This window comes from Ranitomeya imitator, chromosome 4 (assembly GCF_032444005.1).
Source record: "Ranitomeya imitator isolate aRanImi1 chromosome 4, aRanImi1.pri, whole genome shotgun sequence".
NCBI lineage: Eukaryota > Metazoa > Chordata > Amphibia > Anura > Dendrobatidae > Ranitomeya > Ranitomeya imitator.
The window spans coordinates 466,251,585-466,278,164 of NC_091285.1; the positions used below are offsets into that span (position 1 = coordinate 466,251,585).

Below are 26,580 nucleotides of genomic sequence, written 5' to 3' on the forward strand. Positions count from 1 at the left end.
AAAAAAATACAAAAAAATGAATTTTTCAGGAAGAATTTAGAAGCAAAATAAAATAAAATGATTGTTTCAGGGAGAATTTAGAAAACAAATTTAAAAAAATAGGCTTTGTAGGGCCCACTGAGTGAGAGAGGACGCACACAGGAGTCAGGAGTGGCACACAAGCCCAGAGGCCAATATTTATCTCCCACTGATTGATTTAGTGATTTTTTCAGGTAGATTTTGGAACCCAAATCAAGCAAAAAAATTAATAGGCTTTCTATGGCCCACAATTGGAGAGAGAGAGATGGCACACCCAGGAGTCAACACTGGCACACAAGCAGAAAGGGCAATATTAATCTCCCACTGATTTGATTTTTTTTTTTTTTCAGGGAGACTTTAGAAAAAAAAAATACAAAAAAAATGATTTTTTCAGGAATAATTTAGAAACCAAATAAAATAAAATGATTTTTTCAGGGAGAATTTATAAAACAAATAAAACAAAAAATAGGCTTTCTAGGGCCCACTGAGTGAGAGATGACGCACACAGGAGTCAGGAGTGGCACACAAGCCCAGAGGCCAATATTTATCTCCCACTGATTGATTTATTGATTTTTTCAGGTAGAATTTAGAACCCAAATCAACCCAAAAAATAAATAGGCTTTCTATGGCCCACTATTTTTGAGAGAGATGGCACGCTCAGGACTGGCACACAAGCCCAGAGGCCAATATTAATCTCCCACTTTTTTTTTTTTTTCCAGGGAAAATTTATAAACCCAATAAAAAAAATAATAAATAGGCTTTCTATGGCCCACTATCTGAGAGAGAGAGATGGCACGCTTAGGACTGGCACACAAGCCCAAAGGCCAATATTAATCTCCCACTGATTGATTTATTGATTTTTTCAGGTAGAATTTAGAACCCAAATCAACCCCAAAAATAAATAGGCTTTCTATGGCCCACTATTTGTGAGAGAGATGGCACGCTCAGGACTGGCACACAAGCCCAGAGGCCAATATTAATCTCCCACTTTTTTTTTTTTTCCCAGGGAAAATTTATAAACCCAATAAAAAAAATAATAAATAGGCTTTCTATGGCCCACTATCTGAGAGAGAGAGATGGCACGCTTAGGACTGGCACACAAGCCCAAAGGCCAATATTAATCTCCCACTGATTGATTTATTGATTTTTTCAGGTAGAATTTAGAACCCAAATCAAGCAAAAAAATTAATAGGCTTTCTATGGCCCACTATTTGTGAGAGAGATGGCACGCTCAGGACTGGCACACAAGCCCAGAGGCCAATATTAATCTCCCACTTTTTTTTTTTTCCAGGGAAAATTTATAAACCCAATAAAAAAAATAATAAATAGGCTTTCTATGGCCCACTATCTGAGAGAGAGAGATGGCACGCTTAGGACTGACACACAAGCCCAAAGGCCAATATTAATCTCCCACTGATTGATTTATTGATTTTTTCAGGTAGAATTTAGAACCCAAATCAACCCAAAAAATAAATAGGCTTTCTATGGCCCACTATTTGTGAGAGAGATGGCACGCTCAGGACTGGCACACAAGCCCAGAGGCCAATATTAATCTCCCACTTTTTTTTTTTTCCCAGGGAAAATTTATAAACCCAATAAAAAAATAATAAATAGGCTTTCTATGGCCCACTATCTGAGAGAGAGAGATGGCACGCTTAGGACTGGCACACAAGCCCAAAGGCCAATATTAATCTCCCACTGATTGATTTATTGATTTTTTCAGGTAGAATTTAGAACCCAAATCAAGCAAAAAAATTAATAGGCTTTCTATGGCCCACTGAGTGAGAGATGGCACACACAGGAGTCAGGAGTGGCACACAAGCCCTGAGGCCAATATTTTTCTCCCACTGATTGATGTTGTGATTTTTTCAGGTAGATTTTGGAACCCAAATCAAGCAAAAAAATAAATAGGCTTTCTATGGCCCACTGAATGAGAGATGGCACACACAGGAGTAAGGAGTGGCACACAAGCCCTGAGGCCAATATTAATCTCCCACTGATTGATTTATTGATTTTTTCAGGTAGAATTTAGAACCCAAATCAACCCAAAAAATAAATAGGCTTTCTATGGCCCACTATTTGTGAGAGAGATGGCACGCTCAGGACTGGCACACAAGCCCAGAGGCCAATATTAATCTCCCACTTTTTTTTTTTTCCCAGGGAAAATTTATAAACCCAATAAAAAAAATAATAAATAGGCTTTCTATGGCCCACTATCTGAGAGAGAGAGATGGCACGCTTAGGACTGGCACACAAGCCCAAAGGCCAATATTAATCTCCCACTGATTGATTTATTGATTTTTTTCAGGTAGAATTTAGAACCCAAATCAAGCAAAAAAATTAATAGGCTTTCTATGGCCCACTATTTGTGAGAGAGATGGCACGCTCAGGACTGGCACACAAGCCCAGAGGCCAATATTAATCTCCCACTTTTTTTTTTTTTTCCAGGGAAAATTTATAAACCCAATAAAAAAAATAATAAATAGGCTTTCTATGGCCCACTATCTGAGAGAGAGAGATGGCACGCTTAGGACTGGCACACAAGCCCAAAGGCCAATATTAATCTCCCACTGATTGATTTATTGATTTTTTCAGGTAGAATTTAGAACCCAAATCAACCCAAAAAATAAATAGGCTTTCTATGGCCCACTATTTGTGAGAGAGATGGCACGCTCAGGACTGGCACACAAGCCCAGAGGCCAATATTAATCTCCCACTTTTTTTTTTTCCCAGGGAAAATTTATAAACCCAATAAAAAAATAATAAATAGGCTTTCTATGGCCCACTATCTGAGAGAGAGAGATGGCACGCTTAGGACTGGCACACAAGCCCAAAGGCCAATATTAATCTCCCACTGATTGATTTATTGATTTTTTCAGGTAGAATTTAGAACCCAAATCAAGCAAAAAAATTAATAGGCTTTCTATGGCCCACTGAGTGAGAGATGGCACACACAGGAGTCAGGAGTGGCACACAAGCCCTGAGGCCAATATTTTTCTCCCACTGATTGATGTAGTGATTTTTTCAGGTAGATTTTGGAACCCAAATCAAGCAAAAAAATAAATAGGCTTTCTATGGCCCACTGAGTGAGAGATGACACAGACAGGGATGGCACTCTAGCAGAAATGCCAATCTTAATCTCCCACAAAAAAAAAAAAAAAAAAAGGAACTGTCCTTCAATTACTATCTCCCTGCAGTAATCTCAGCCAGGTATGGCAGGCAGCAATAAGGAGTGGACTGATGCACAAAATAAATAAAAAGTGTGGACAAACAAACAAGATAGCTGTGCAGAAAGGAAGGAACAAAAGGATTTGTGCTTTGAAAAAAGCAGTTGGTTTGCACAGCGGCGTACACACAGCAATGCAGCTATCAGGGAGCCTTCTAGGGCAGCCCAATGAGCTACAGCGCTGAGGAAAAAAAAAAATGTAGCTTCCACTATCCCTGCACACCGAAGGTGGTGTTGGGCAGTAGAAATCGCTACAGCACAAGCGGTTTGGTGGTTAATGGACCCTGCCTAACGCTATCCCTGCTTCTGACGAAGCGGCAGCAACCTCTCCCTAAGCTCAGATCAGCAGCAGTAACATGGCGGTCGGCGGGAACGCCCCTTTATAGCCCCTGTGACGCCGCGGACAGCAAGCCAATCACTGCAATGCCCTTCTCTAAGATGGTGGGGACCAGGACCTATGTCATCACGCTGCCCACACTCTGCGTTTACCTTCATTGGCTGAGAAATGGCGCTTTTCGCGTCATTGAAACGCGACTTTGGCGCGAAAGTCGCGTACCGCATGGCCGACCCCGCACAGGGGTCGGATCGGGTTTCATGAAACCCGACTTTGCCAAAAGTCGGCGACTTTTGAAAATGAACGACCCGTTTCGCTCAACCCTAACACAAAACATGCAAATGACCCAGATCAAAAGTTCACATACCCTGTTGATTTTGGCCTGATAACATGCACAGAAGTTGACACAAATGGGTTTGAATGACTACATAAGGTAACATCCTCACCTGTGACCTGTTTGCTTGTAATCAGTGTGTGTGCATAAAAGCTGAGTGAGTTTCTGGGATCCTGACAGACCCTTGCGTCTTTCAGGCAGCCACTGACGTTTCTGGATTATGAGTAATGGGGAAAGCAAAAGAAGTGTCAAAGGATCTATGGGAAAAGGTTGTTTAACTGCATAAAACAGGAAAGGGATACAAAAAGATATCCAATGAATTGATAATGCTAGTCAGCAGTATTCAAACTGTGATTAACAAATGGAAAATCAGGGGTTCTGTAAAAACAAAACCACGGTCAGGTAGACCAACGAAAATGTCATCCACAACTGCCAGGAAAATTGTTTGGGATGCAAAGGAAAACTCACAAATAATATCTGCTGAAATACAAGACTCTGAAAACTAGCAGTGTGGCTGTTTTAAAAAGCACAATAAGGAGGCACTTGAAGAAAAATGGGCTGCATGGTCGAGTTGCCAGAAGAAAGTCATTACTGCACAAGTGCCGCAAAGTATCTTACCTACAATACGCACAACAGCACAGAGACAAGCTTCAAAATTTCAGGAGCCAGGTAAAATTTAACTTTTTGGCCACAACCATAAGTGTTACATTTGGAGAGAGGTCAACAAGGTCTATGATGAAAGGAACACCATTCCTACTGTAAAGCACGGAGGTGGATCGATGATGTTTTGGGGAAGTGTGGGCTACAAAGGCACTATGTCAGGAATATTTATACAAAGTCATATGAAGACACAAATAACGTGGATAAAAATCATAATAACAATAACCGCCTATCTGGTGTAGTCTCCGTGCTCAGAAGCAAAGAAAGAATAAATGGAGAAAAGAAGGATGAATCATAAAGAAGTCCACCTGACTGCTAGGTGCTGTTTATATCCCAGTGTGGTGGAATATAGGGTAGGCTATAGGGCTAGGAGGTGTGACTATAAAGAGTAAGGATATGGTGACTCAAATAAGTAGTAAGGGTAAAGAAACATACCGTTGTTATATTAGGGATTACCACTACGTATTTGCGAGTACTCTAGTGGGTATGTGACCTTGCATGGAGCCTAACCAAACAAAAGATAAAACGAAAGATAAATGTTAAATCGAAGTGTTGTTTTTGTGGAATCCATATATGATATATGGCTATAGTAATTCTGTCACTGACTGAAAACTCAAAGTGAGGCAAAAGGTCACCGTATTGCTTTATACTGTGTCCAGAAGAACCTATAATTAAAATTAAAATAAGTGTGCACAGCTTTGTACAAATATTCCTGACATTGTCATGTATGTATATTTTCATTTAATTATGTATCCTTTGATTATGTACCCGTTGCAGTACCTGATGAAGGTCCGGTGAGGACCGAAACGTTGTTTATTTTTTCTGGACTGCATTAAAAATCTTCAAATTAAATAAAAGTTGAGTGCCAAGTTATATATTTATATTACTCAATATCATTGAGGCACTCCGGGGAGATCTCAAGCACGCAGTTCATGCTAGACAGCCCAGGAATTTACAGGAACTGGATGCTTTTTGCCAAGAAGAGTGGGCAGCTTTACCATCTGAGAAATTAAAAAACCTCATCCAAAACTACCACAAAAGACTTAAAGCTATCATTGATGTTAGAGGGGGCAATATCCAATATTAAGAAATGGGGTATGTCAACTCTTGATCAGGGTCATTGGATGTTTTGGGTTGTCATTATGATTTAACCCCTTAATCCCATATGACGTACTATCCCGTCCAGGTGACCTGGGACTTAATTCCCATGGACGGGATAGTACGTCATATGCGATCGGCCGCGCTCACGGGGGGAGCGCGGCCGATCGCGGCCGGGTGTCAGCTGCCTATCGCAGCTGACATCCGGCACTATGTGCCAGGAGCGGTCACGGACCGCTCCCGGCACATTAACCCCCGGCACACCGCGATCAAAGATGATCGCGGTGTGCCGGCGGTGCAGGGAAGCATCGCGCAGGGAGGGGGCTCCCTGCGGGCTTCCCTGAGACGATCGGTACACGGTGATGTGCTCACCGTGTACCGAGCGTCTTCTCCCTGCAGTCCCCGGATCCAAAATGGCCGCCGGGCTGCATCCGGGTCCTGCAGGGAGTACTTCCGGGTCAGGAGCAGGCTGCAGCTGCAGCTCTAATCCTGCCCGGCTGTATGTCAGATCACCGATCTGATAGAGTGCTGTGCACACTGTCAGATCGGTGATCTGTGATGTCCCCCCCTGGGACAAAGTGAAAAAGTAAAAAAAAAAATTTCCACACTTGTAAAAAAAAAAATAAAAAAAAAATTCCTAAATAAAGCAGAAAAAAAAAAATATTATTCCCATAAATACATTTCTTTACATAAAAAAAAAACAAAAAAACAATAAAAGTACACATATTTAGTATCGCCGCGTCCGTAACGACCCGACCTATAAAACTGGCCCACTAGTTAACCCCTTCAGTGAACACCGTAAGAAAAAAAAAAAAAAAAAACGAGCCAAAAAACAACGCTTTATTATCATAACGCTGAACAAAAAGTGGAATAACACGCGATCAAAAAGACGGATATAAATAACCATGTTACCTCTGAAAACGTCATCTTGTCCCGCAAAAAACGAGCCACCATATAGCATCATAACCAAAAAAATAAAAAAGTTATAGTCCGCAGAATAAAGCGATGCCAAAATAATTATTTTTTCTATAAAATAGCTTTTATCGTATAAAAGCACCAAAACATAAAAAAAATGATATAAATGAGGTATCGCTGTAATCGTACTGACCCGAAGAATAAAACTGCTTCATCAATTTTACTAAATGCGGAACGGTATAAACGCCTCCCCCAAAAGAAATTCATGAATAGCTGGTTTTTGGTCATTCTGCCTCACAAAAAAATCGGAATAAAAAGCGATCAAAAACTGTCACGTGTCCGAAAATGTAACCGATAAAAACGTCAACTCGTCCCGCAAAAAACAAGACCTCACATGACTCTGTGGACCAAAATATGGAAAAATTATAGGTCTCAAAATGTGGAGACGCAAAAACTTTTTTGCTATAAAAAGCGTCTTTTAGTGTGTGACGGCTGCCAATCATAAAAATCCGCTAAAAAACTCGCTATAAAAGTAAATCAAACCCCCCTTCATCACCCCCTTAGTTAGGCTAGGTTCACATTGCGTTAATGGGTTAACGCTAACGGACAGCGTTGCACGGCGAAAATGTCACAATTAACGCCGTGCAACGGGTCCGTTAGCACAACCATTGACAGCAATGTGATTTTCAGGTGTAGCACATCGCTAGAGCGTGCCATTTTCGGCTCGCGCTAGCAAGGTGCCATTCTTTTGTGGCGCGCCTCAGACGCTGCTTGCAGCGTCCGCGGCGCGCCCGAGGTCCGATCCCCGATCTTCCAGAGCGGGGACGTTAACGCGACCACTAAACACGACACCTAAAAAGACATTGTGTTAGCGCAATCCGCTAGTGCTAAACGGATTTCCCTAACGCAATGTGAACCTAGCCTTAGGGAAAAATAATAAAATTAAAAAAAAATGTATTTATTTCCATTTTCCGGTTAGGGTTAGGGTTAGGGTTAGGGCTAGGGTTGGGGCTAGGGTTAGGATTTGGATTACATTTACGGTTGGGATTAGGGTTGGGATTAGAATTAGGGGTGTGTCTGGGTTAGGTGTGTGGTTAGGGTTACAGTTGGGATTAGGGTTAGTGGTGCGTTTGGATTAGGGTTTCATTTATAATTGGGGGGTTTCCACTGTTTAGACACATCAGGGGCTCTCCAAACGCGACATGGCGTCCGATCTCAATTCCAGCCAATTCTGCATTGAAAAAGTAAAACAGTGCTCCTTCACTTCCGAGCTCTCCCGTGCGCCCAAACAGGGGTTTACCCCAACATATGGGGTATCAGCGTACTCGAGACAAATTGGACAACAACTTTTTGGGTCCAAGTTCTCTTGTTATCCTTGGGAAAATAAAAATTTGGGGGGCTAAAAATCATTTTTGTGGGAAAAAAAAGGATTTTTATTTTCACGGCTCTGCGTTGTAAACTGTAGTGAAACACTTGGGGGTTCAAAGTTTTCACAACACATCTAGATAAGTTCCATGGGAGGTCTAGTTTCCAATATGGGGTCACTTGTGGGTGGTTTCTACTGTTTGGGTACATCAGGGGCTCTGCAAATGCAACGTGACGCCTGCAGACCAATCCATCTAAGTCTGCATTCCAAATGGCGCTCCTTCCCTTCCGAGCTCTGCCATGAGCCCAAACAGTGGTTCCCCCCCACATATGGGGTATCAGCGTACTCAGGACAAATTGAACAACAACTTTTGGGGTCCAATTTATTCTGTTACCCTTGTAAAAATACAAAGCTGGGGGCTAAAAAATCATTTTTGTGAAAAAAAAAAGAATTTTTATTTTCACGGGTCTGCGTTATAAACTGTAGTGAAACACTTAGGGGTTCAAAGTTCTCACAACACATCTAGATAAGTTCCATGGGAGGTCTAGTTTCTAATATGGGGTCACTTGTGGGGGGTTTGTACTGTTTGGGTACATCAGGGGCTCTGCAAATGCAACGTGACTCCTGCAGACCAATCCATCTAAGTCTGCATTCCAAATGGCGCTCCTTCCCTTCCGAGCTCTGCCATGCGCCCAAACAGTGGTTCCCCCCCACATATGGGGTATCAGCGTACTCAGGACAAATTGGACAACAACTTTTGGGGTCCAATTTATTATGTTACCCTTGTGAAAATACAAAACTGGGGGCTAAAAAATTTTTGCGAAAAAAAAATAAATTTATTTTAACGGCTCTGCGTTATAAACTGTAGTGAAACACTTGGAGGTTCAAAGCTCTCAAAACACATCTAGATAAGTTCCTTAGAGGGTCTAGTTTCCAAAATAGTGTCACTTGTGGGGGTTTTTAATGTTTAGGCACATCAGGGGCTCTCCAAACCAACATGGCATCCCATCTTAATTCCAGTCAATTTTGCATTGAAAAGTCAAATGGCGCTCCTTCCCTTCCGAGCTCTGCTATGCACCCAAAAAGTGGTTTACCCCCACATATGGGGTATCGTCGCACTCAGGACAAATTGCACAACAACTTTTGTGGTCTAATTTCTTCTCTTACCCTTGGGAAAATAAAAAATTGGGGGCGAAAAGATCATTTTTGTGAAAAAATAAGATTTTTTATTTTTACGGCTCTGCATTATAAACTTCTGTGAAGCACTTGTTGGGTCAAAGTGCTCACCACACATCTAGATAAGTTCCTTAAGGGGTCTACTTTTCAAAATGGTGTCACTTGTGAGGGGTTCCAATGTTTAGGCACATCAGGGGCTCTCCAAACGCAACATGGCGTGCCATCTCAATTCCAGTCAATTTTGCATTGAAAAGTCAAATGGCGCTCCTTTCCTTCCGAGCTCTGCCATGCGCCCAAACAGTGGTTTACCCCCACATATGGGGTATCGTCGCACTCAGGACAAATTGCACAACAACTTTTGTGGTCTAATTTCTTCTCTTACCCTTGGGAAAATAAAAAATTGGTGGCGAAAAGATTATTTTTGTGAAAAAATATGATTTTTTATTTTTACGGCTCTGCATTATAAACTTCTGTGAAGCACTTGTTGGGTCAAAGTGCTCACCACACCTCTAGATAAGTTCCTTAAGGGGTCTACTTTCCAAAATGGTGTCACTTGTGGGGATTTCAATGTTTAGGCACATCAGGGGCTCTCCAAACGCAACATGGCATCCCATCTCAATTCCAGTCAATTTTGCATTGAAAAGTAAAATGGCGCTCCTTCCCTTCCGAGCTCTGCCATACGCCCAAACAATGGTTTACACCCATATACGGGGTATCAGCGTACTCAGGACAAATTGGCCAACAATTTTTGAGGTTCAATTTCTTCTCTTACTCTTGGGAAAATAAAAAATTGGGGGCGAAAAGATCATTTTTGTGAAAAAATATGATTTTTTATTTTTACGGCTCTGCATTATAAACTTCTGTGAAGCAATTGGTGGGTCAAAGTGGTCACCACACATCTAGATAAGTTCCTTAGGGTGTCTACTTTCCAAAATGGTGTCACTTGTGGGGGGTTTCAATGTTTAGGCACATCAGTGGCTCTCCAAACGCAACATGGTGTCCCATCTCAATTCCTGTCAATTTTGCATTTAAAAGTCAAATGGCGATCCTTCCCTTCCGAGCTCTGCCATGCGCCCAAACAGTGGTTTACCCCCACATATGGGGTATCAGCGTACTCAGTACAGATTGTACAACAATGTTTGGGGTCCATTTTATCCTGTTACCCTTGGTAAAATAAAACAAATTGGAGCTGAAATAAATTTTGTGTGAAAAAAAGTTAAATATTCATTTTTATTTAAACATTCCAAAAATTCCTGTGAAACCCCTGAAGGGTTAATAAACTTCTTGAATGTGGTTTTGAGCACCTTGAGGGGTGCAGTTTTTAGAATGGTGTCACACTTGGGTATTTTCTATCATATAGACCCCTCAAAATGACATCAAATGAGATGTGGTCCCTAAAAAAAAATGGTGTTGTAAAAATGAGAAATTGCTGGTCAACTTTGAACCCTTATAACTCCCTAACAAAAAAAAATTTTGGTTCCAAAATTGTGCTGATGTAAAGGAGACATGTGGGAAATGTTACTTATTAAGTATTTTGCGTGACATATCTCTGTGATTTAAGGGCATAAAAATTTAAAGTTGGAAAATTGTGAAATTTTCAAAATTTTCACCAAATTTCCGTTTTTTTCACAAATAAACGCAAGTTATATCGAATAAATGTTACTACTAAAATGAAGTACAATATGTCACGAGAAAACAATGTCAGAATCGCCAAGATCCGTTGAAGCGTTCCAGAGTTATAACCTCATAAAGGGACAGTGGTCAGAATTGTAAAAATTGGCCCGGTCATTAACGTGCAAACCACCCTCGGGGCTTAAGGGGTTAAAAAGAGAAAACACAGTAGTTTGATAATAAATGGCTTCACCCAACCACTAACCATGAGTGGAGAAAAAGTTTTGGTATTATCATTCATATTCTCTGAAAAAAAGCCAATAAAGCAAAAATTCTGCTGAGGTATTTATACTTTTGAGCACAACTGTATGTATATATATGTATTGTGGTAGATCTGCTCACTCGGCTGCACATGACACGGATGTAGATAAGGGAACACTGTGCCTTAAGTCTCTCACTGGTTTGTTAGGGGAGCTGTATTTGCCAGTGCAGAATTAGCAGAAACAAATAATGCCTTTCTTGCCTAAGAAAAACAAAATATAATTTACAGATTAGTCCCTGTTGTTGCGGGAATCCGTTCGTTCAGGAAAAAAAATCGACATAAACTGGTTCAGCTTCCTTGTCAGGAGTCAGGACACATAGCACTGGAGTTCCACTCTCCAAGCCTACCGAACACCTAATGATTCAAAAGGTTGGCTATTTGTATCCTAGATTACACCCTGGAGTGGAGATATGGTGAACAACCTCCCACCCGCACTGCAGTTGTTCACAAATACCCAGCCCTTAACCCCTCTCAACACAAAGTGTGCTGGAGCATTATACATACACTGCATAAGATATAACAGTCTTCTTTATATATGGCTACCGGTGGGGCTTCTACCTGGTGTTATAATCATATGAGTTGCTATGTCTCTAATAATCCATTTCCGTATGTGTTTTTTCTAGGTGTGTAACAGTGGGGAGCAACCCAGGAAACAGCAACGCTCAGATCTTAATGGGCCAATTGATAACAACAATGTCTCAGAGGTAAGTGGTTCTGTTTCTTCATCAGATAAAACTTCAAGTGCTGATTATTAGAATGGGATTTCCAAGATTTTTTTCAAGGAAGTTTCTGCCATGTTTACTTTCCCACACTACACATACAGTGTCATAGTGTTAGCCATTTTAGACTGCCGGATCAAGAAGAGCAGTACTTACATTACTCTTACCTTTTTCTATAGATTTAATAGTTCTTTTTTTACCTCTTGACTAGGTTGCTAGTTATCCTCTTTTCTGTTTCTAATAACATCAAATTACAGAGGGTTAGTTGCGCGTTCTTCACATTTTTATAAAAATGTGACATATTTATTTTTATCACTAGTTTGTTATCCCACTTGCAGAAAGGGACGGTTCGCTTTTCTTTGCTTCATGACTTGATTCTGCATTACAATCCCACTATCATAGCAGGTTGGGGTGAGATAATAGGAAAACCTAGGAGCAGAAAAACAGCGCAATAGGGTTTTTATCCGAGGGAGATAAAGATGATAAATAAGGTTATGCTAACCTGGTTTAATTGTATATCACAACATTTCCATGACTGATTAATCCAGCTGCTGTAGGTCCGAGTCATCAGACCGGAAAATCACAGATAAGGAGAATTTGCGGATAATCTGCGCTGGTATCACATCTGATAGATCCAAGTCCAAACAGAAAGTATTCAGTCGATGCATTTCCACGTTTTTTTACAGACTTCTTCATCAGATCAAGAAAACCAATACTTTCTGTCTTAACCTGGATCTAACAGATGTGATGTCAGCAGCGCAGATTATTCGCAAATTCTCCTTTCATGGAGTGAGGTAAAGGCAAATGCTATTATGCTTTAACCTCTTCACAACCACACACAAGTCCCACATCAACAACTGGGCACTTCAATTCATAATGTAAACCAATATTCCATATTATTCCATGAACAATGGAAATAAGAAGAGATCCCACAATAGTAATAAAAATTAACTTTTATTGTCAATTACATAAAAACAAAAAAATAAATAAAATCGCAATTGTACTGTTAATGGACACCGAACAGGTGAACACGTAGGTATATTGAGTATAGCTGTATAGTACAGATAAATAAATGACCATATTTTCATATATCAGTTCTACGGCTGACATGAGATACGCACATCCATAATATGCAGACACGGGGATGTATAAAGAAAGAGAAAACTGCACCCAAAGTCATCAGAATATCGGTCTATACGGCCTCCAATAGTGCCATCTAAGGCTAATAATATAATCAATGTCCTTATTTCACAATGAGAAAAAGGCCGTACAAAATATAATACCACTTCATGAATTGATGAATTGATCAAATCTAAACCCCCATATCCTTAAGGAATAATCCCACCGATATTAAAGAAAGTATGTATATAAATTATTCATGCCAGCAAGTGCTATGTGCTCACCAGATTCCGTACACGTGTACCCGTTCAGCGTCCACTCACCCCGACGTACGTTTCGCTGCCAGCTTCTTCTTTTTTGATGCCCCGGAAGAGGCTTGTGGCGAAACGTACGTCGGGGTGAGTGGACGCCGAACGAGTACATGTGTACGCAATGGATAATTTATATACATAAATATTATGTCCATTAACAGTACAATTGCTTTTTTATTTATTTTTTTGTTTTTATGTAATTGACAATAAAAGTTAATTTTTATTTCTATTGTGGGATCTCTTCTTATTTCCATTGTCATGGACTAATATGGAATATTGGTTTACTTTAACCTCTTCACGCCTATAAGTTATATTTACGTCATCGGCAATGTGGAACATTTCCTTTGATGCGGGCTCACATACTCACACATCTTTCCTTGCACTTGATGGCTGATTTTAAAAGAGAAGGGTTATTTCAATGCCATTATGCATATTTTTAGTAACAAACTCATTTCGTAGCTTGCTATACAAAAGAAATAAATAGCGACAGAGGCCCTAATTTTATGATCGGCTCTACTTACTTATGCAGTAGCATACATGGTGTTCCTCGTCTGCGTGAAGAAGTACCAAGGAGGATGCAAAGTCTTTATGTCTTTACGGCAGTGCATTTATGTATGATGACAGGTAAAATAAATTTAGATGCTTATCGCAGGCAGGATGAGACCAGCAGCTACAGTGTGACTTAATGAAAAAGTGATGCAAATAATCCCAGTACAAATGTCCAAATGAAAATAAAGCGAATACACAATACAAATGAATGCTTGCAAGTGATTGTATATGTGTGACGAGCTATGTAAAACTGAGACTAGCGAGGAATAAAAAAATAATTTGATGGAAAGACTTTGAAAAATAATGAATATTGTATCACCAGAAAATTATTCAAAACTAGCTGTTCCTCTATTATAAATAAAAATAAACGTAGTTGATAAAAAAGAGCTGAAGCATTCATAAATATGTAAAACCTGCCTTAGAAAAAATAGAGATAAACTTATATGTGGGAGATAGCTAATGTAAAATACAGTTCTTCAGATGTATCTCATTTTATTACAAAATAGTCAACTACAAGAGTCAAGCAAGAAGATTTGCAGGACCCTGAACTGTTGGCCACATTAATGGTCACCAGCCACTGGAAGCTAAAGCTGCAATCAATGGCGTAACTTGAAACTCGTGGCAAATCTCCAAGAGGGCCCTTATCTATCTTAAAGGGACACGGTCACCTGAATTTGGAGGGAACAATCTTCAGCGATGGAGGCGGGGTTTGGGGGTTTTTGATTCACCCTTTCCTTACTCGCTGGCTGCATGCTGGCTGCAATATTGGATTGAAGTTCATTCTCTGTCCTCCATAGTACACACCTGCGCAAGGCAATCTTGCCTTGTGCAGGCATGTACTACGGAGCACAGAGAATGAACATCAATCCAATATTGCAGCCAGCATGCAGCCAGCGAGTAAGGAAAGGGTGAATCAAAAACCCCAAAACCCCGCCTCCATGGCTGAAGATTGTTCCCTCCAAATTCAGGTGACAGTGTCCCTTTAAGTCTTTAGTAATATTGGTCTTCTAGTAACGCCCAATGGGACTATTTTGGCCCCTTAGGCTCCAAGACCCAAATGCGATTGTAACCATAGCACCTATTATAATTACGCCCAGCCTGCAATCTCCCTTCTACCTGCTGGCAACCACTACGCCTCTTACGATTTGTAGGCCCGTTGTTCTTGTCACATGTGCATTATATGAGTAGATTAACATTGAGGTTACACCAAGCCTACTATTCAGAAGAGGCATTGGTGATGCCAGTAGTAGTAGGATCCTGCACCATATATTAGCGATTTGGCTGCTGAACTTGGGTTCTCATATTTTTTTGGCTCAAATCTAATTACTACCGTACAGATACATGATATACAGTATCATACAGAAGTATACTAAATCTGTGAGAAAGAAAAGCATGCCTGACTATAAGCAATGTTTCTAGAGGACAATGTGCATGATGTCTGCCTATCTACAGTGCCTTGCGAAAGTATTTGGCCCCCTCAAACTTTTCAACCTTTTCCCACATATCATGCTTCAAACATAAAGATACCAAATGTAATTTTTTGGTGAAGAATCAACAACAAGTGAAACACAATTGTGAAGTTGAATGAAATTTATTGGTTATTTTAATTTTTTGTGGAAATTCAGAAGCTGAAAAGTGGGGCGTGCAATATTATTCGGCCCCTTTACTTTCAGTGCAGCAAACTCACTCCAGAAGTTCATTGTGGATCTCTGAATGATTCAATGTTGTCCTAAATGCCTAATGATGATAAATATAATCCACCTGTGTGTAATCAAGTCTCCGTATCAATGCACCTGCTCTGTGATAGACTCAGGGTTCTGTTTGAAGCACAGAGAGCATCATGAAGACCAAGGAACACAACAGGCAGGTCTGTGATACTGTTGTGGAGAAGTTTAAAGCCAGATTTGGATACAAAATGATTTTCAAAACTTTAAACATCCCAGGAAGCACTGTGCAAGTGATCATATTGAAATGGAAGGAGTATCATAAGACTGCAAATCTACCAAGACCCAGCCATCCCTCTATACTTTCATCTCAAACAAGGAGAAGACTGATCAGAGATGCAGCCAAGAGGCCCATGATCACTCTGGATGAACTGTAGAGATCTAGAGCTGAGGTGGGACAGTCTGTCCATAGGACAACAATCAGTCGTACACTGCACAAATCTGGCCTTTATGGAAGAGTGGCAACAAGAAAGCCATTTCTCCAAGATATCCATAAGAAGTGTAGTTTAAAGTTTGCAACAAGCCACCTGGGAGACACACCAAACATGTGAAAGAAGGTGCTCTGGTCAGATGAAACCAAAATCGAACTTTTTGGCAGCAATGCCAAATGATATGTTTGGCATAAAGGCAACACTGCTCATCACCCTGAACACACCATTCCCACTGTCAAACATGGTGGTGGCAGCATCATGGTTTGACCCTGCTTTCCTTCAGCAGGGACAGGCAAGTTGGTTAAAATTGATGGGAAGATGGATGGAGCCAAATAAAGGACCATTCTTAAAGAAAACCTGTTGGAGTTGCAAAAGACCTGAGACTGGGACGAAAATTTGTCTTCCAACAAGACAATGATCCCAAACATAAAGCAAAATCTACAATGGAATGGTTCACAGATAAACGTATCCAGGTGTTGGAATGGCCAGACCTCAATCCAATCGAGAATCTGTGGAAAGAGCTGAAAACTGCTGTTCACAAACGATCTCCATCAAACCTCACTGAGCTCAAGCTGTTTGCCAAGGAAGAATGGGCAAGAATTTCAGTCTCTCGATGTACAAAACTGATAGAGACATACCCCAAGCCACTTGCAGCTGTAATCGTAGCAAAAGGTGGCGCAACAAAGAATTAAGTTAAAGGGGCAGAATAATATTGCACGCCCCACTTTTCAGTTTTTGAATTTTCACAAAAATTTAACATGACCAATAAATTTCGTTCAACTTCACAATTGTATTCCACTTGTTGTTGATTCTTCACCAAAAATTTTAATTTGTTATCTTTATGTTTGAAGCATGATATGTGGGAAAATGTTGAAAAGTTCCAGGGGGGAGAATACTTTCGCAAGGCACTGTATGATGTTTATATTTAGACTAAAATATTGCTATTTTGATTCCACATTTAGGGTATGTGCACACATCTTTTTGAGGTCTGCGGATTTTTCCGCAGCGGATTTGTGCAAACCGCAGGTAAAAGGCACTGCTGTGCTGATTTCCCTGCGGTTTTACACCTGCGGATTCCTATTGTGGAGCAGGTGTAAACCGCTTCGGAATCCACACAAAGAATTGACATGCTGCGGAATGTAAACCGCTGCGTTCCCGCGCGTTTTTTTCCACAGCATGGGCACTGCGTATTGGTTTCCCATAGGTTTACATTGCACTGTAAACTCATGGGAAAATCCGCAGCGTGTGAACATAGCCTTATTGTAAGAGTGGTGGACTGTTCTGCTGCGTTCCTGCCACTGAGGACAACAATAACACCATGCGGTTTTAAATGTCATGTGAATAGTAATGTGTGTCTCTTATATTGTGTTATGGTAATGTACAGGATGTAAGTAATATAAAGTGTTAATGTACAATGTGAATAGTGTACAGTGCAGGGTTAGCATAGGATTAGACATAGACATAGACACAAGATACTGTTAACCCCTTCATGACCCCAGCTTTTTTCGGTTTTGCGTTTTTGTTTTTCACTCCCCTCCTTCCCAGAGCCATAACTTTTTTATTTTTCTGTCAATATGGCCATGTGAGGGCTTATTTTTTGCGGGACAAGTTGTACTTTGAACAACATCATTGGTTTTAGCATGTCGTGTAATAGAAAATGGGGAAAAATTCCAAGTGCGGTGAAATTGCAAAAAAATGGCAATCCCACACTTGTTTTTTGTTTGGCTTTTTTGCTAGGTTCACTAAATGCTAAAATCGACCCACCATTTTGATTCTCCAGGTCATTACGGGTTCATAGACACCAAAAATGTTAGGTTATGTTTTATCTAAGGTATAAAAAAAATTCCAAACTTTGCTAAAAAAAAAAAAATTGTGAAATGTTCCCATTCCCATCTCATAGCATCTCCATTTTTCATGATCTGGGTCGAGTGAGGGGTTATTTTTTGCATGCCATGCTGATGTTTTTAATGATACCATTTTGGTGCAGAGATGAGCTTTTGATCACTCGTTATTGCATTTTAATGCAATGTTGCTGCAACCAAAAAAACGTAATTCTGGCGTTTCAAATTTTTTTCTCGCTACACCGTATAGCAATCAGGTTAATCCTTTTTTTATTGATAGATCGGGTGGTTCTGAACTCGGCGATACCAAATATGTTTATATTTATGCTTTTTTATTATTTTATTTTGAATGGGGTGAAAGGAGGGGGGTGATTTAAACTTTTTTTTTTTAAGCATTTTTTTTTACTTTTGCCATGATTCAAAAGCCTCCATCATAGGCTAGCATAGCCTGATCGGCTCTCCTACCTAGGAACGATGCATAGATCGCGCCTATGTAGTAGATTTACTGCATTGCTATGAGTGCCGACCACAGGGTGGCGCTCATAGCAATCCAGCATCAACAACCATAGAGGTCTCAATGAGACCGATCATGTGACGGGGGTCAGCGATGCGCTCATTTCTGTCCCGATGGACGGAAGCGCTAGTTAAATGCCGCTGTCAGCGTTTGACAGCGGCATTTAACTAGTTATTAGCAGCGGGTGGATAGGGATAGGGTAAAAAACAGCTGACATGTCCAGGCTTTGCTGCGGGCTTACCGCCGGAGCCCGCATCAATGCGTCGGGATAGTACGTCCGAGGTCAGAAAGGTTAAGATGCTTAATGTAAATTGATCGTAGTTAGTTGTTGTCAGAAGGATAAGATGTAATTGATGTAGTGTTAGAAGGAGACATTTCCCGGTAGTAAGTCAGATAGGAAAGTGTAGCAAAAAAGTCAAGTTCAAGTACAGTGGTTTGCTAGGACTGGTATGTATCAGTCATTCTCTGCAGTGGGAGGCCATACTAGAATCCTGAGAAGATGCCCCTGTTATATGTGGAACCCAAGGTCTGGCATAGGGGATGCTAGGCACATCATGTCCACTGGCGTACATCAAAAGATGGAAAGGGCTCTGTGTAGACGGAAGGTACCATTTTCAAAGAGGGGAGAAATGTAAGAGTGATGCACTGTTCTGCCGCGTTCCTGCCCCTGAAGATAACACTTGTGCCATATGTGCAGTATCATGCGGTTTTACATGTTATGTTAATAGTGATGTATGCCTCTTACATTTTGTTATGGTAATGTACAGCGTGTAAGCGTGTATAGTGCAGGTTAAGTATAGAAGTAAATATACACTATACACAAGATAGTGGTAAGATGCTTAGTGTACATTGATGGTAGTGTAAAAGAAATGGTTACATTCTAAACTCAATAAAATACAAGAAAATAATCTCATGCAAGAGTGACCGATTTTCCAGGTATCATCTGTCTACATGCAGATATTTTTATGGCCTAATGTTTTTTCTTACAATTCACAAAAATTGTCAGGGAAACATTGTGGTTTCCAAATTCAATGATGATATAGGACAGGGGTGGGGAACCTCAGGCCCCAGGGCAATTTACGGCCCTCACTTACTTTTTATCAGGCCCCCGAGCAGATTCTCAGAGACCCCATTCTTATGCAGGAAGGTATATTTTGATTACAACCAGCGCATTAATTTCTTCTTGCTCTGTTAGCAAACACACACAGTGTTCACTACTGAACACTGAAGGGCATGCAATGAAAGATTACGTCCTGAAACCAGTGCCACAGTCAAGATGTACATTGTGGGTGGAGTTTGCATGGCCCCTGAAAGATGGTATAAATATTCAAATGGCCCTTGGCAGAAAAAAGATTCCCCACCCCTGATATAGGACAACCACCCAAAATTCTGTGGGTTCAACCCAATTTCTCTTGAGATTATTGCTCATAGCTTGGTACCTAAGACAGAGAAAGCCTGGGTTGGAATTGAAATCCCTTCTCTAACAGTAGTTAGTTGATGTTAGAAGGATTAAATGTGGTTGATGTGTGGAACTAGACCATATTGCGTAGGGACTAGTGTTGGTAAAAAGGGGACACTTGCTGGTAGTAAGTCAGATAAGGAAGTGCAATGACAAAGTGATGTCACGTCCGAATCCCAAGGTTTAGTATAGGGGCTGCCGGGCACATCGTGTTTCTCTGGCAGACAGGGAAAAATGGACAGGGACTCGTGTAGAGGGAAGGTACTGGATCCCAGGTGCATTGCTAAGGTGGACAGGAAATTCCTGAGGCTGACGTTGTCAGTGGACATAGGGATAGTCCACAATGAATGAGTGGTAGGGTTAGAAAGGTGTTGTACTAAAGAAGTAAGAAGTATGAACTGTTGTGCTCTATCCCACTTATTACAACCTGATGAACTTGAACTGACCAGTAAAACCAGTGAACTTGGTGTCCCCCATATTGTGTACAGTGGCTCCAGAAGATTAAGGCTTGGAAACAGCAGAGGACTGTGGACTACAAGTGAGCATGGTGCACTCCACACCTGACATTACACTGGGACTGAGCCACTGTTTTCCGGTAAAATGCAAGAGCGTAACCGGACAGCAGCTCGGTCATGACTACCGCTCTTTGCAACTTTACAGTGTCACCAAAGGTTCTTAAGTAGTTTTAACCTTGGCATAGAAATGCTGGGGGCCCTTAAAAGAGTGGGGGCCTGGGCAATTTATCAGTTTGCCTCCACCACCCGAAACCGCTGGTCCTGACTGTAACTAGGGCATATTTTGGACTAGGCTTACATTTCAATCATTCCTCAAAGATCCTGTAAAATCATTCTAGCGCTTTTTTGGGGGATAGGTCTTATTTTGGTGGAAACATGGTAATCACAACGTAATCTAAGTGTCCAAGTAGACAAGCTGACCACGGCTGTTATCCGACCACAAATCTACTATATACAATCTGTTGGGTGGTCATTTCAATGCCAGTTTAGAAAGGCAGTTCAGAATTTTCTGTGCGCACAGAACAATTGTTAATATGATCATTCTGTGCACCAAGAATATGTTAGTGGCAGCACACTAGAGGTGCAGCTAGGCCTTCAGCTCAGGGGGGCAAAACAACTGAGTGGGTGCCTAACAGGCAGACACATCATTGGTGCAACCTGCATGGTTGCACATGGACCCAAGAGGTTAAAGGGCCCGTTTTTACCTTCAAAGAAGGTGCAATTTTGCATTTTTAGGGCAAAGGGCCCATAAATTGTTCTTGCACAGGGGCCTTTTTCTGTCTGTGTCCGCCTGTGGCCCCTAACCAAGTAATCATGATTATAACTACGGTGGTATATTATTGAAAATAAATCTCTATACAAAGGCCGGCACTGATATTAGCACCATATGGTGACATATAGTGCTGCAGAACATTTAGAGGTTATAGTACAATTACAAATAGTGACTTACATTTGATGTTCATTCTGGTGGAGTCATTCACTTTTCCCGTCTTTTCCATCTGGCCCAGACTGACATTTCGACTTCTCCAGATAGGACTCATCTGCAGAGATTGCAACAAAGACATATCTGACTTCTCACATTTCCAGTACCATTCACATGTAGAATCTTAGAATCATAGATTCAGAGGCGTAGCTAGAGCTTTTGCCGCCCGGGGCTGATCCCGAGTTTGGCGCCCCCCCCCCCCCCCCCTCCCTCCCCCTCCAGCTCAATACACACAAAGGTTACCAAAAATGGTTTTCCTGTTTTGTAGAACTTAAACTGGGCCTAATGGTGTCACCCCCACATGCCACACCTGTGACTTAATACCACCACACCATGACCAGGCCACATAGTGACCGAATAATACTACATACAAGGGACAAATACCACCGCACCATTTCCAGACCACATATTACCACCACATAGTGACTGAATACTACAATACTGATCAGTAATAAAAAAAAAAACCACAATACTATCACCATAAGTGCCAGTATTCACAGGAGATCTGTACTTAGTATGCAGTGTCTGTGTAGAGGTAATACAGAGATCACTGGTGACATTATACACAGGACCTCTATATAGTATACAGTGTATAGTGTCAGTGTATAGGTAACACTGACTCACCAGTGACGTCTCTAGGTGAAGTCCTTCATCTTTTATCCAGCACAGACCGCCATCATTCCTTCCAGCCAGGACTCGTTTCTGCAGGAAATAACACAGTTATCTCGAGCTCCGCTTGCAGAACACATTACTTAATTTTTCACAACTTCTACATTACACCACATGAAGAAAAAAAGGTGATATAGTGTCACTCTGCACAGTAACAGGACCGCCCCCCCATTTAAAACAGTATACTCAAAAAATAAAATAAATACATCACTGCAGTAATAATATCCCTTAATTATCCCCTATGGTAATAATATTCCCCACCCTGGCCCCGTTTATCTCATTCCTGGCTCCAGCCATATGTTGTCGTATCCTGCCCTCATGAGTATCCATTCTACCCCATATGATCTCCACATCCTGCCCCACCAGCCTCCATCGTATCCGTCCTGCCCCATGATCCAATCCTGCCCCGTGTCTCCAATCATGCCCCGTATCTACATTCTGCCCATGCCTCAAGTCCTGCCCCCAGTGTGTCCAGCATATTACCCCCATGTTGTCCAGCAATCTGCCCCAGTGTGTCCAGCATATTACCCCCATGTTGTCCAGCAATCTGCCCCAGTGTGTCCAGCATATTACCCCCAGTGTGTCCAGCAATCTGCCCCAGTATGTCCAGCATATTACCCCCAGTGTGTCCAGCAATCTGCCCTCAGTGTGTCCAGCAATCTGCCCCAGTGTCCAGCCTTTCCCCAGTGTGTCCAGCAGTCTGCCCCAGTGTGTCCAGCATATTACCCCCAGTGTCCAGCATTGCCCCAGTGTGTCCAGTATATTACCCCCAGTGTGTCCAGCAATCTGCCCCAGTGTCCAGCATTGCCCCAGTGTGTCCAGAAGTCTGCCCCAGGGTCTCCAGCATTGCCTCAATGTGTCCAGAAATCTGCCCCAGGGTCTCCAGTATTGCCCCAGTGTGTCCAGCAATCTGCCCCAGGGTCTCCAGTATTGCCCCAGTGTGTCCAGCATTCTGCCCCATAGTCTCCTGTACTGCCCCAGTGTGTCCAGCATTCTGCCCCATGGTCTCCAGTATTGCCCCAGTGTGTCCAGCAATCTGCCCCATGGTCTCCTGTATTGCCCCAGTGTGTCCAGCATTCTGCCCCATGGTCTCCAGTATTGCCCCGGTGTGTCCAGCAATCTGCCCCATGGTCTCCAGTATTGCCCCAGTATGTCCAGAAGTCTGCCCCAGGGTCTCCAGCATTGCCTCAATGTGTCCTGAGATCTGCCCCATGGTCTCCAGTATTCAGAGTGTCCAGCATTCTGCCCCATAGTCTCCTGTACTGCCCCAGTGTGTCCAGCATTCTGCCCCATGGTCTCCAGTATTGCCCCAGTGTGTCCAGCATTCTGCCCCATGGTCTCCAGTATTGCCCCAGTGTGTCCAGCATTCTGCCCCATGGTCTCCAGTATTGCCCCAGTGTGTCCAGCATTCTGCCCCATGGTCTCCAGTATTGCCCCAGTGTGTCCAGCAATCTGCCCCATAGTCTCCTGTATTGCCCCAGTGTGTCCAGCAATCTGCCCCATGGTCTCCAGTATTGCCCCAGTGTGTCCAGCATTCTGCCCCATGGTCTCCAGTATTGCCCCAGTGTGTCCAGCAATCTGCCCCATGGTCTCCTGTATTGCCCCAGTGTGTCCAGCAATCTGCCCCATGGTCTCCTGTATTGCCCCAGTGTGTCCAGCAATCTGCCCCATAGTCTCCTGTATTGCCCCAGTGTGTCCAGCAATCTGCCCCATGGTCTCCTGTATTGCCCCAGTGTGTCCAGCAATCTGCCCCATGGTCTCCTGTATTGCCCCAGTGTGTCCAGCAATCTGCCCCATAGTCTCCTGTATTGCCCCAGTGTGTCCAGCAATCTGCCCCATGGTCTCCTGTATTGCCCCAGTGTGTCCAGCAATCTGCCCCATGGTCTCCAGTATTGCCCCAGTGTGTCCAGCAATCTGCCCCATGGTCTCCTGTATTGCCCCAGTGTGTCCAGCATTCTGCCCCATGGTCTCCAGTATTGCCCCGGTGTGTCCAGCAATCTGCCCCATGGTCTCCAGTATTGCCCCAGTATGTCCAGAAGTCTGCCCCAGGGTCTCCAGCATTGCCTCAATGTGTCCTGAGATCTGCCCCATGGTCTCCAGTATTCAGAGTGTCCAGCATTCTGCCCCATAGTCTCCTGTACTGCCCCAGTGTGTCCAGCATTCTGCCCCATGGTCTCCAGTATTGCCCCAGTGTGTCCAGCATTCTGCCCCATGGTCTCCAGTATTGCCCCAGTGTGTCCAGCATTCTGCCCCATGGTCTCCAGTATTGCCCCAGTGTGTCCAGCATTCTGCCCCATGGTCTCCAGTATTGCCCCAGTGTGTCCAGCAATCTGCCCCATAGTCTCCTGTATTGCCCCAGTGTGTCCAGCAATCTGCCCCATGGTCTCCAGTATTGCCCCAGTGTGTCCAGCATTCTGCCCCATGGTCTCCAGTATTGCCCCAGTGTGTCCAGCAATCTGCCCCATGGTCTCCTGTATTGCCCCAGTGTGTCCAGCAATCTGCCCCATGGTCTCCTGTATTGCCCCAGTGTGTCCAGCAATCTGCCCCATAGTCTCCTGTATTGCCCCAGTGTGTCCAGCAATCTGCCCCATGGTCTCCTGTATTGCCCCAGTGTGTCCAGCAATCTGCCCCATGGTCTCCTGTATTGCCCCAGTGTGTCCAGCAATCTGCCCCATAGTCTCCTGTATTGCCCCAGTGTGTCCAGCAATCTGCCCCATGGTCTCCTGTATTGCCCCAGTGTGTCCAGCAATCTGCCCCATGGTCTCCAGTATTGCCCCAGTGTGTCCAGCAATCTGCCCCATGGTCTCCTGTATTGCCCCAGTGTGTCCAGCAATCTGCCCCATGGTCTCCAGTATTGCCCCAGTGTGTCCAGCATTCTGCCCCATGGTCTCCAGCATTGCCCCAGCCCCAGACAGTCAGAAATAAAGAAAAAAAAAAAAAAGTAAAATCCTCACCTCTCCCGTTCCCAGCGCAGGTCCGGTGCAGTCAGCGTCTCTCCGGCTCTGCGACGCTCAGGACAGAGAGGCAGAGCGGCGCGCACAGTAGTGACGTCATCGCGCCCTCTGCTCTGAGACGTCGCAGAGTCAGAGGAGGCTGCAGCTGCCGGCGCCGCAGGAACCAGGAGAGGTGAGTATAGAGCGGGGGGCGGGGGCGGGGGCGGGGGCGGGACCCGGGGGTGGGGGGAGCTGGCCCTGGTCGTGGCGGCGGACGGCGCCGCCCGAAGATTTAAAGGGGCGTCTTTTTTTTTTTTTTTTTTATCTTCTTCTGCAGCGCCGGCCGCCCCCAGCATTGTGCCGCCAGGGGCGGACCGCCCCCCCCGCACCCCCCTTCCTACGCCACTGCATAGATTGTTAGAGTTGGAAGGGACCTCCAGTGTCATTGTGTCTAACCTTCTGCTCAATACAGGATTCATTAAACTAGATGTCTGTCCAGCCTCTGTTTGAAGACTTCCATTGAAGGCAGACTCATCACCTCTCATGGCAGCCTGTTCCACTCATTGATCAGCTCACTGTCAAAATGTTTTTTCTAATATCTAATCTGTGTCTTCTCCCTTTCAGTTTCATTCCATTGCTTCTCATGTTTCCATGTGCAAATGTATTCCCAACCTGCACAAACTCCTCATCCTGCTGATACCCCAATACTGAGCTGCTGCTGCCGTATGCGTTCCTATTACTGCACCTACTGTGTGGTACAAAAACAGAGCTCCTCTTAGTGCCACACATAGTATTGCCACCACTTTACCCCTTGCATCGTAATAATGCCTCCTTTGAGCTCTCTAGGTGGTAAAAATGCCCCCTAGAAAATATTAATTTCCTGTGCATGTGCCCTCCACATTTTGTCTCTAGAAAGTAATAATACTCCATGTGCAACTTTAATAATCACAATACTGAGTGCCCCTATAACAATAATGTTTAAGTGCCCACTTAACATTTAATAATGTCCACTGACTTCCTCATGTACAAATCCCTTATACACAGTATAGTGGGCTCACAAATCCCCTATACACAGGATGATGATCCCACAGCTCCCCTATACACAGTATGATGGGCCCACAGCTCCTGTATACACAGCATAATGCTGACAGAGCTCCACTATACACAGTATAATGCCCACAGAGCTCCCCTATACATAGTATAATAAGCCCACAGCTTCCCTATACACAGTATAATGCCCCAACAGCTTCCTTATACACAGTATGATGTTTCCACAGCTCTCCTATACACAGTATAATGGGCTTACAGCTGCCCTATACACAGCATAATGCCCCCACAGCTTCTTCATATACAATATGATGGGCCCACAGCTCTCATATTCACAGTATGACGGGCCCACAGCTCCCCTAAACACAATATGATGATCTCACAGCTCCCTTATACACCGTATGATGTCCCCATTGCTCCCCTATACATAGTATAATGCTGACTGAGCTCCAATATACACAGTATAATGCCCCCAGAGCTCCCCTATACACAATATAATGCCCTCACAGCTACATTATACACAGCAATATGGGCCCACAGCTACCCTACATATAGTATGATGGCCCCCATACTGTGTAATGTCCCTCACACTTCCTAATAGCTGCCACAGTAGTCCCCACACATTATGAGGGCCATACACAGTCCACACACTGTATAATGGCCCTCCTATTAGGTCCTACACTGTATAATGCCCCCCCCCACTTTAT

General features: G+C 43.1%; 1 protein-coding gene across 6 annotated transcripts in view; it reads left to right on the forward strand.

The window, feature by feature from the left end:
• The window catches only part of APBA2 (amyloid beta precursor protein binding family A member 2), a 734,370-nt gene that overhangs the window by 403,912 nt on the left and 303,878 nt on the right, over positions 1–26,580 (forward strand). For all 6 annotated transcript variants that reach the window (XM_069765829.1, XM_069765831.1, XM_069765833.1 and 3 more), the window contains one exon: positions 11,684–11,764. In XM_069765829.1, the coding sequence (XP_069621930.1) occupies positions 11,684–11,764 (81 nt within the window). The remainder of the gene's footprint in view (positions 1–11,683; positions 11,765–26,580) is intronic.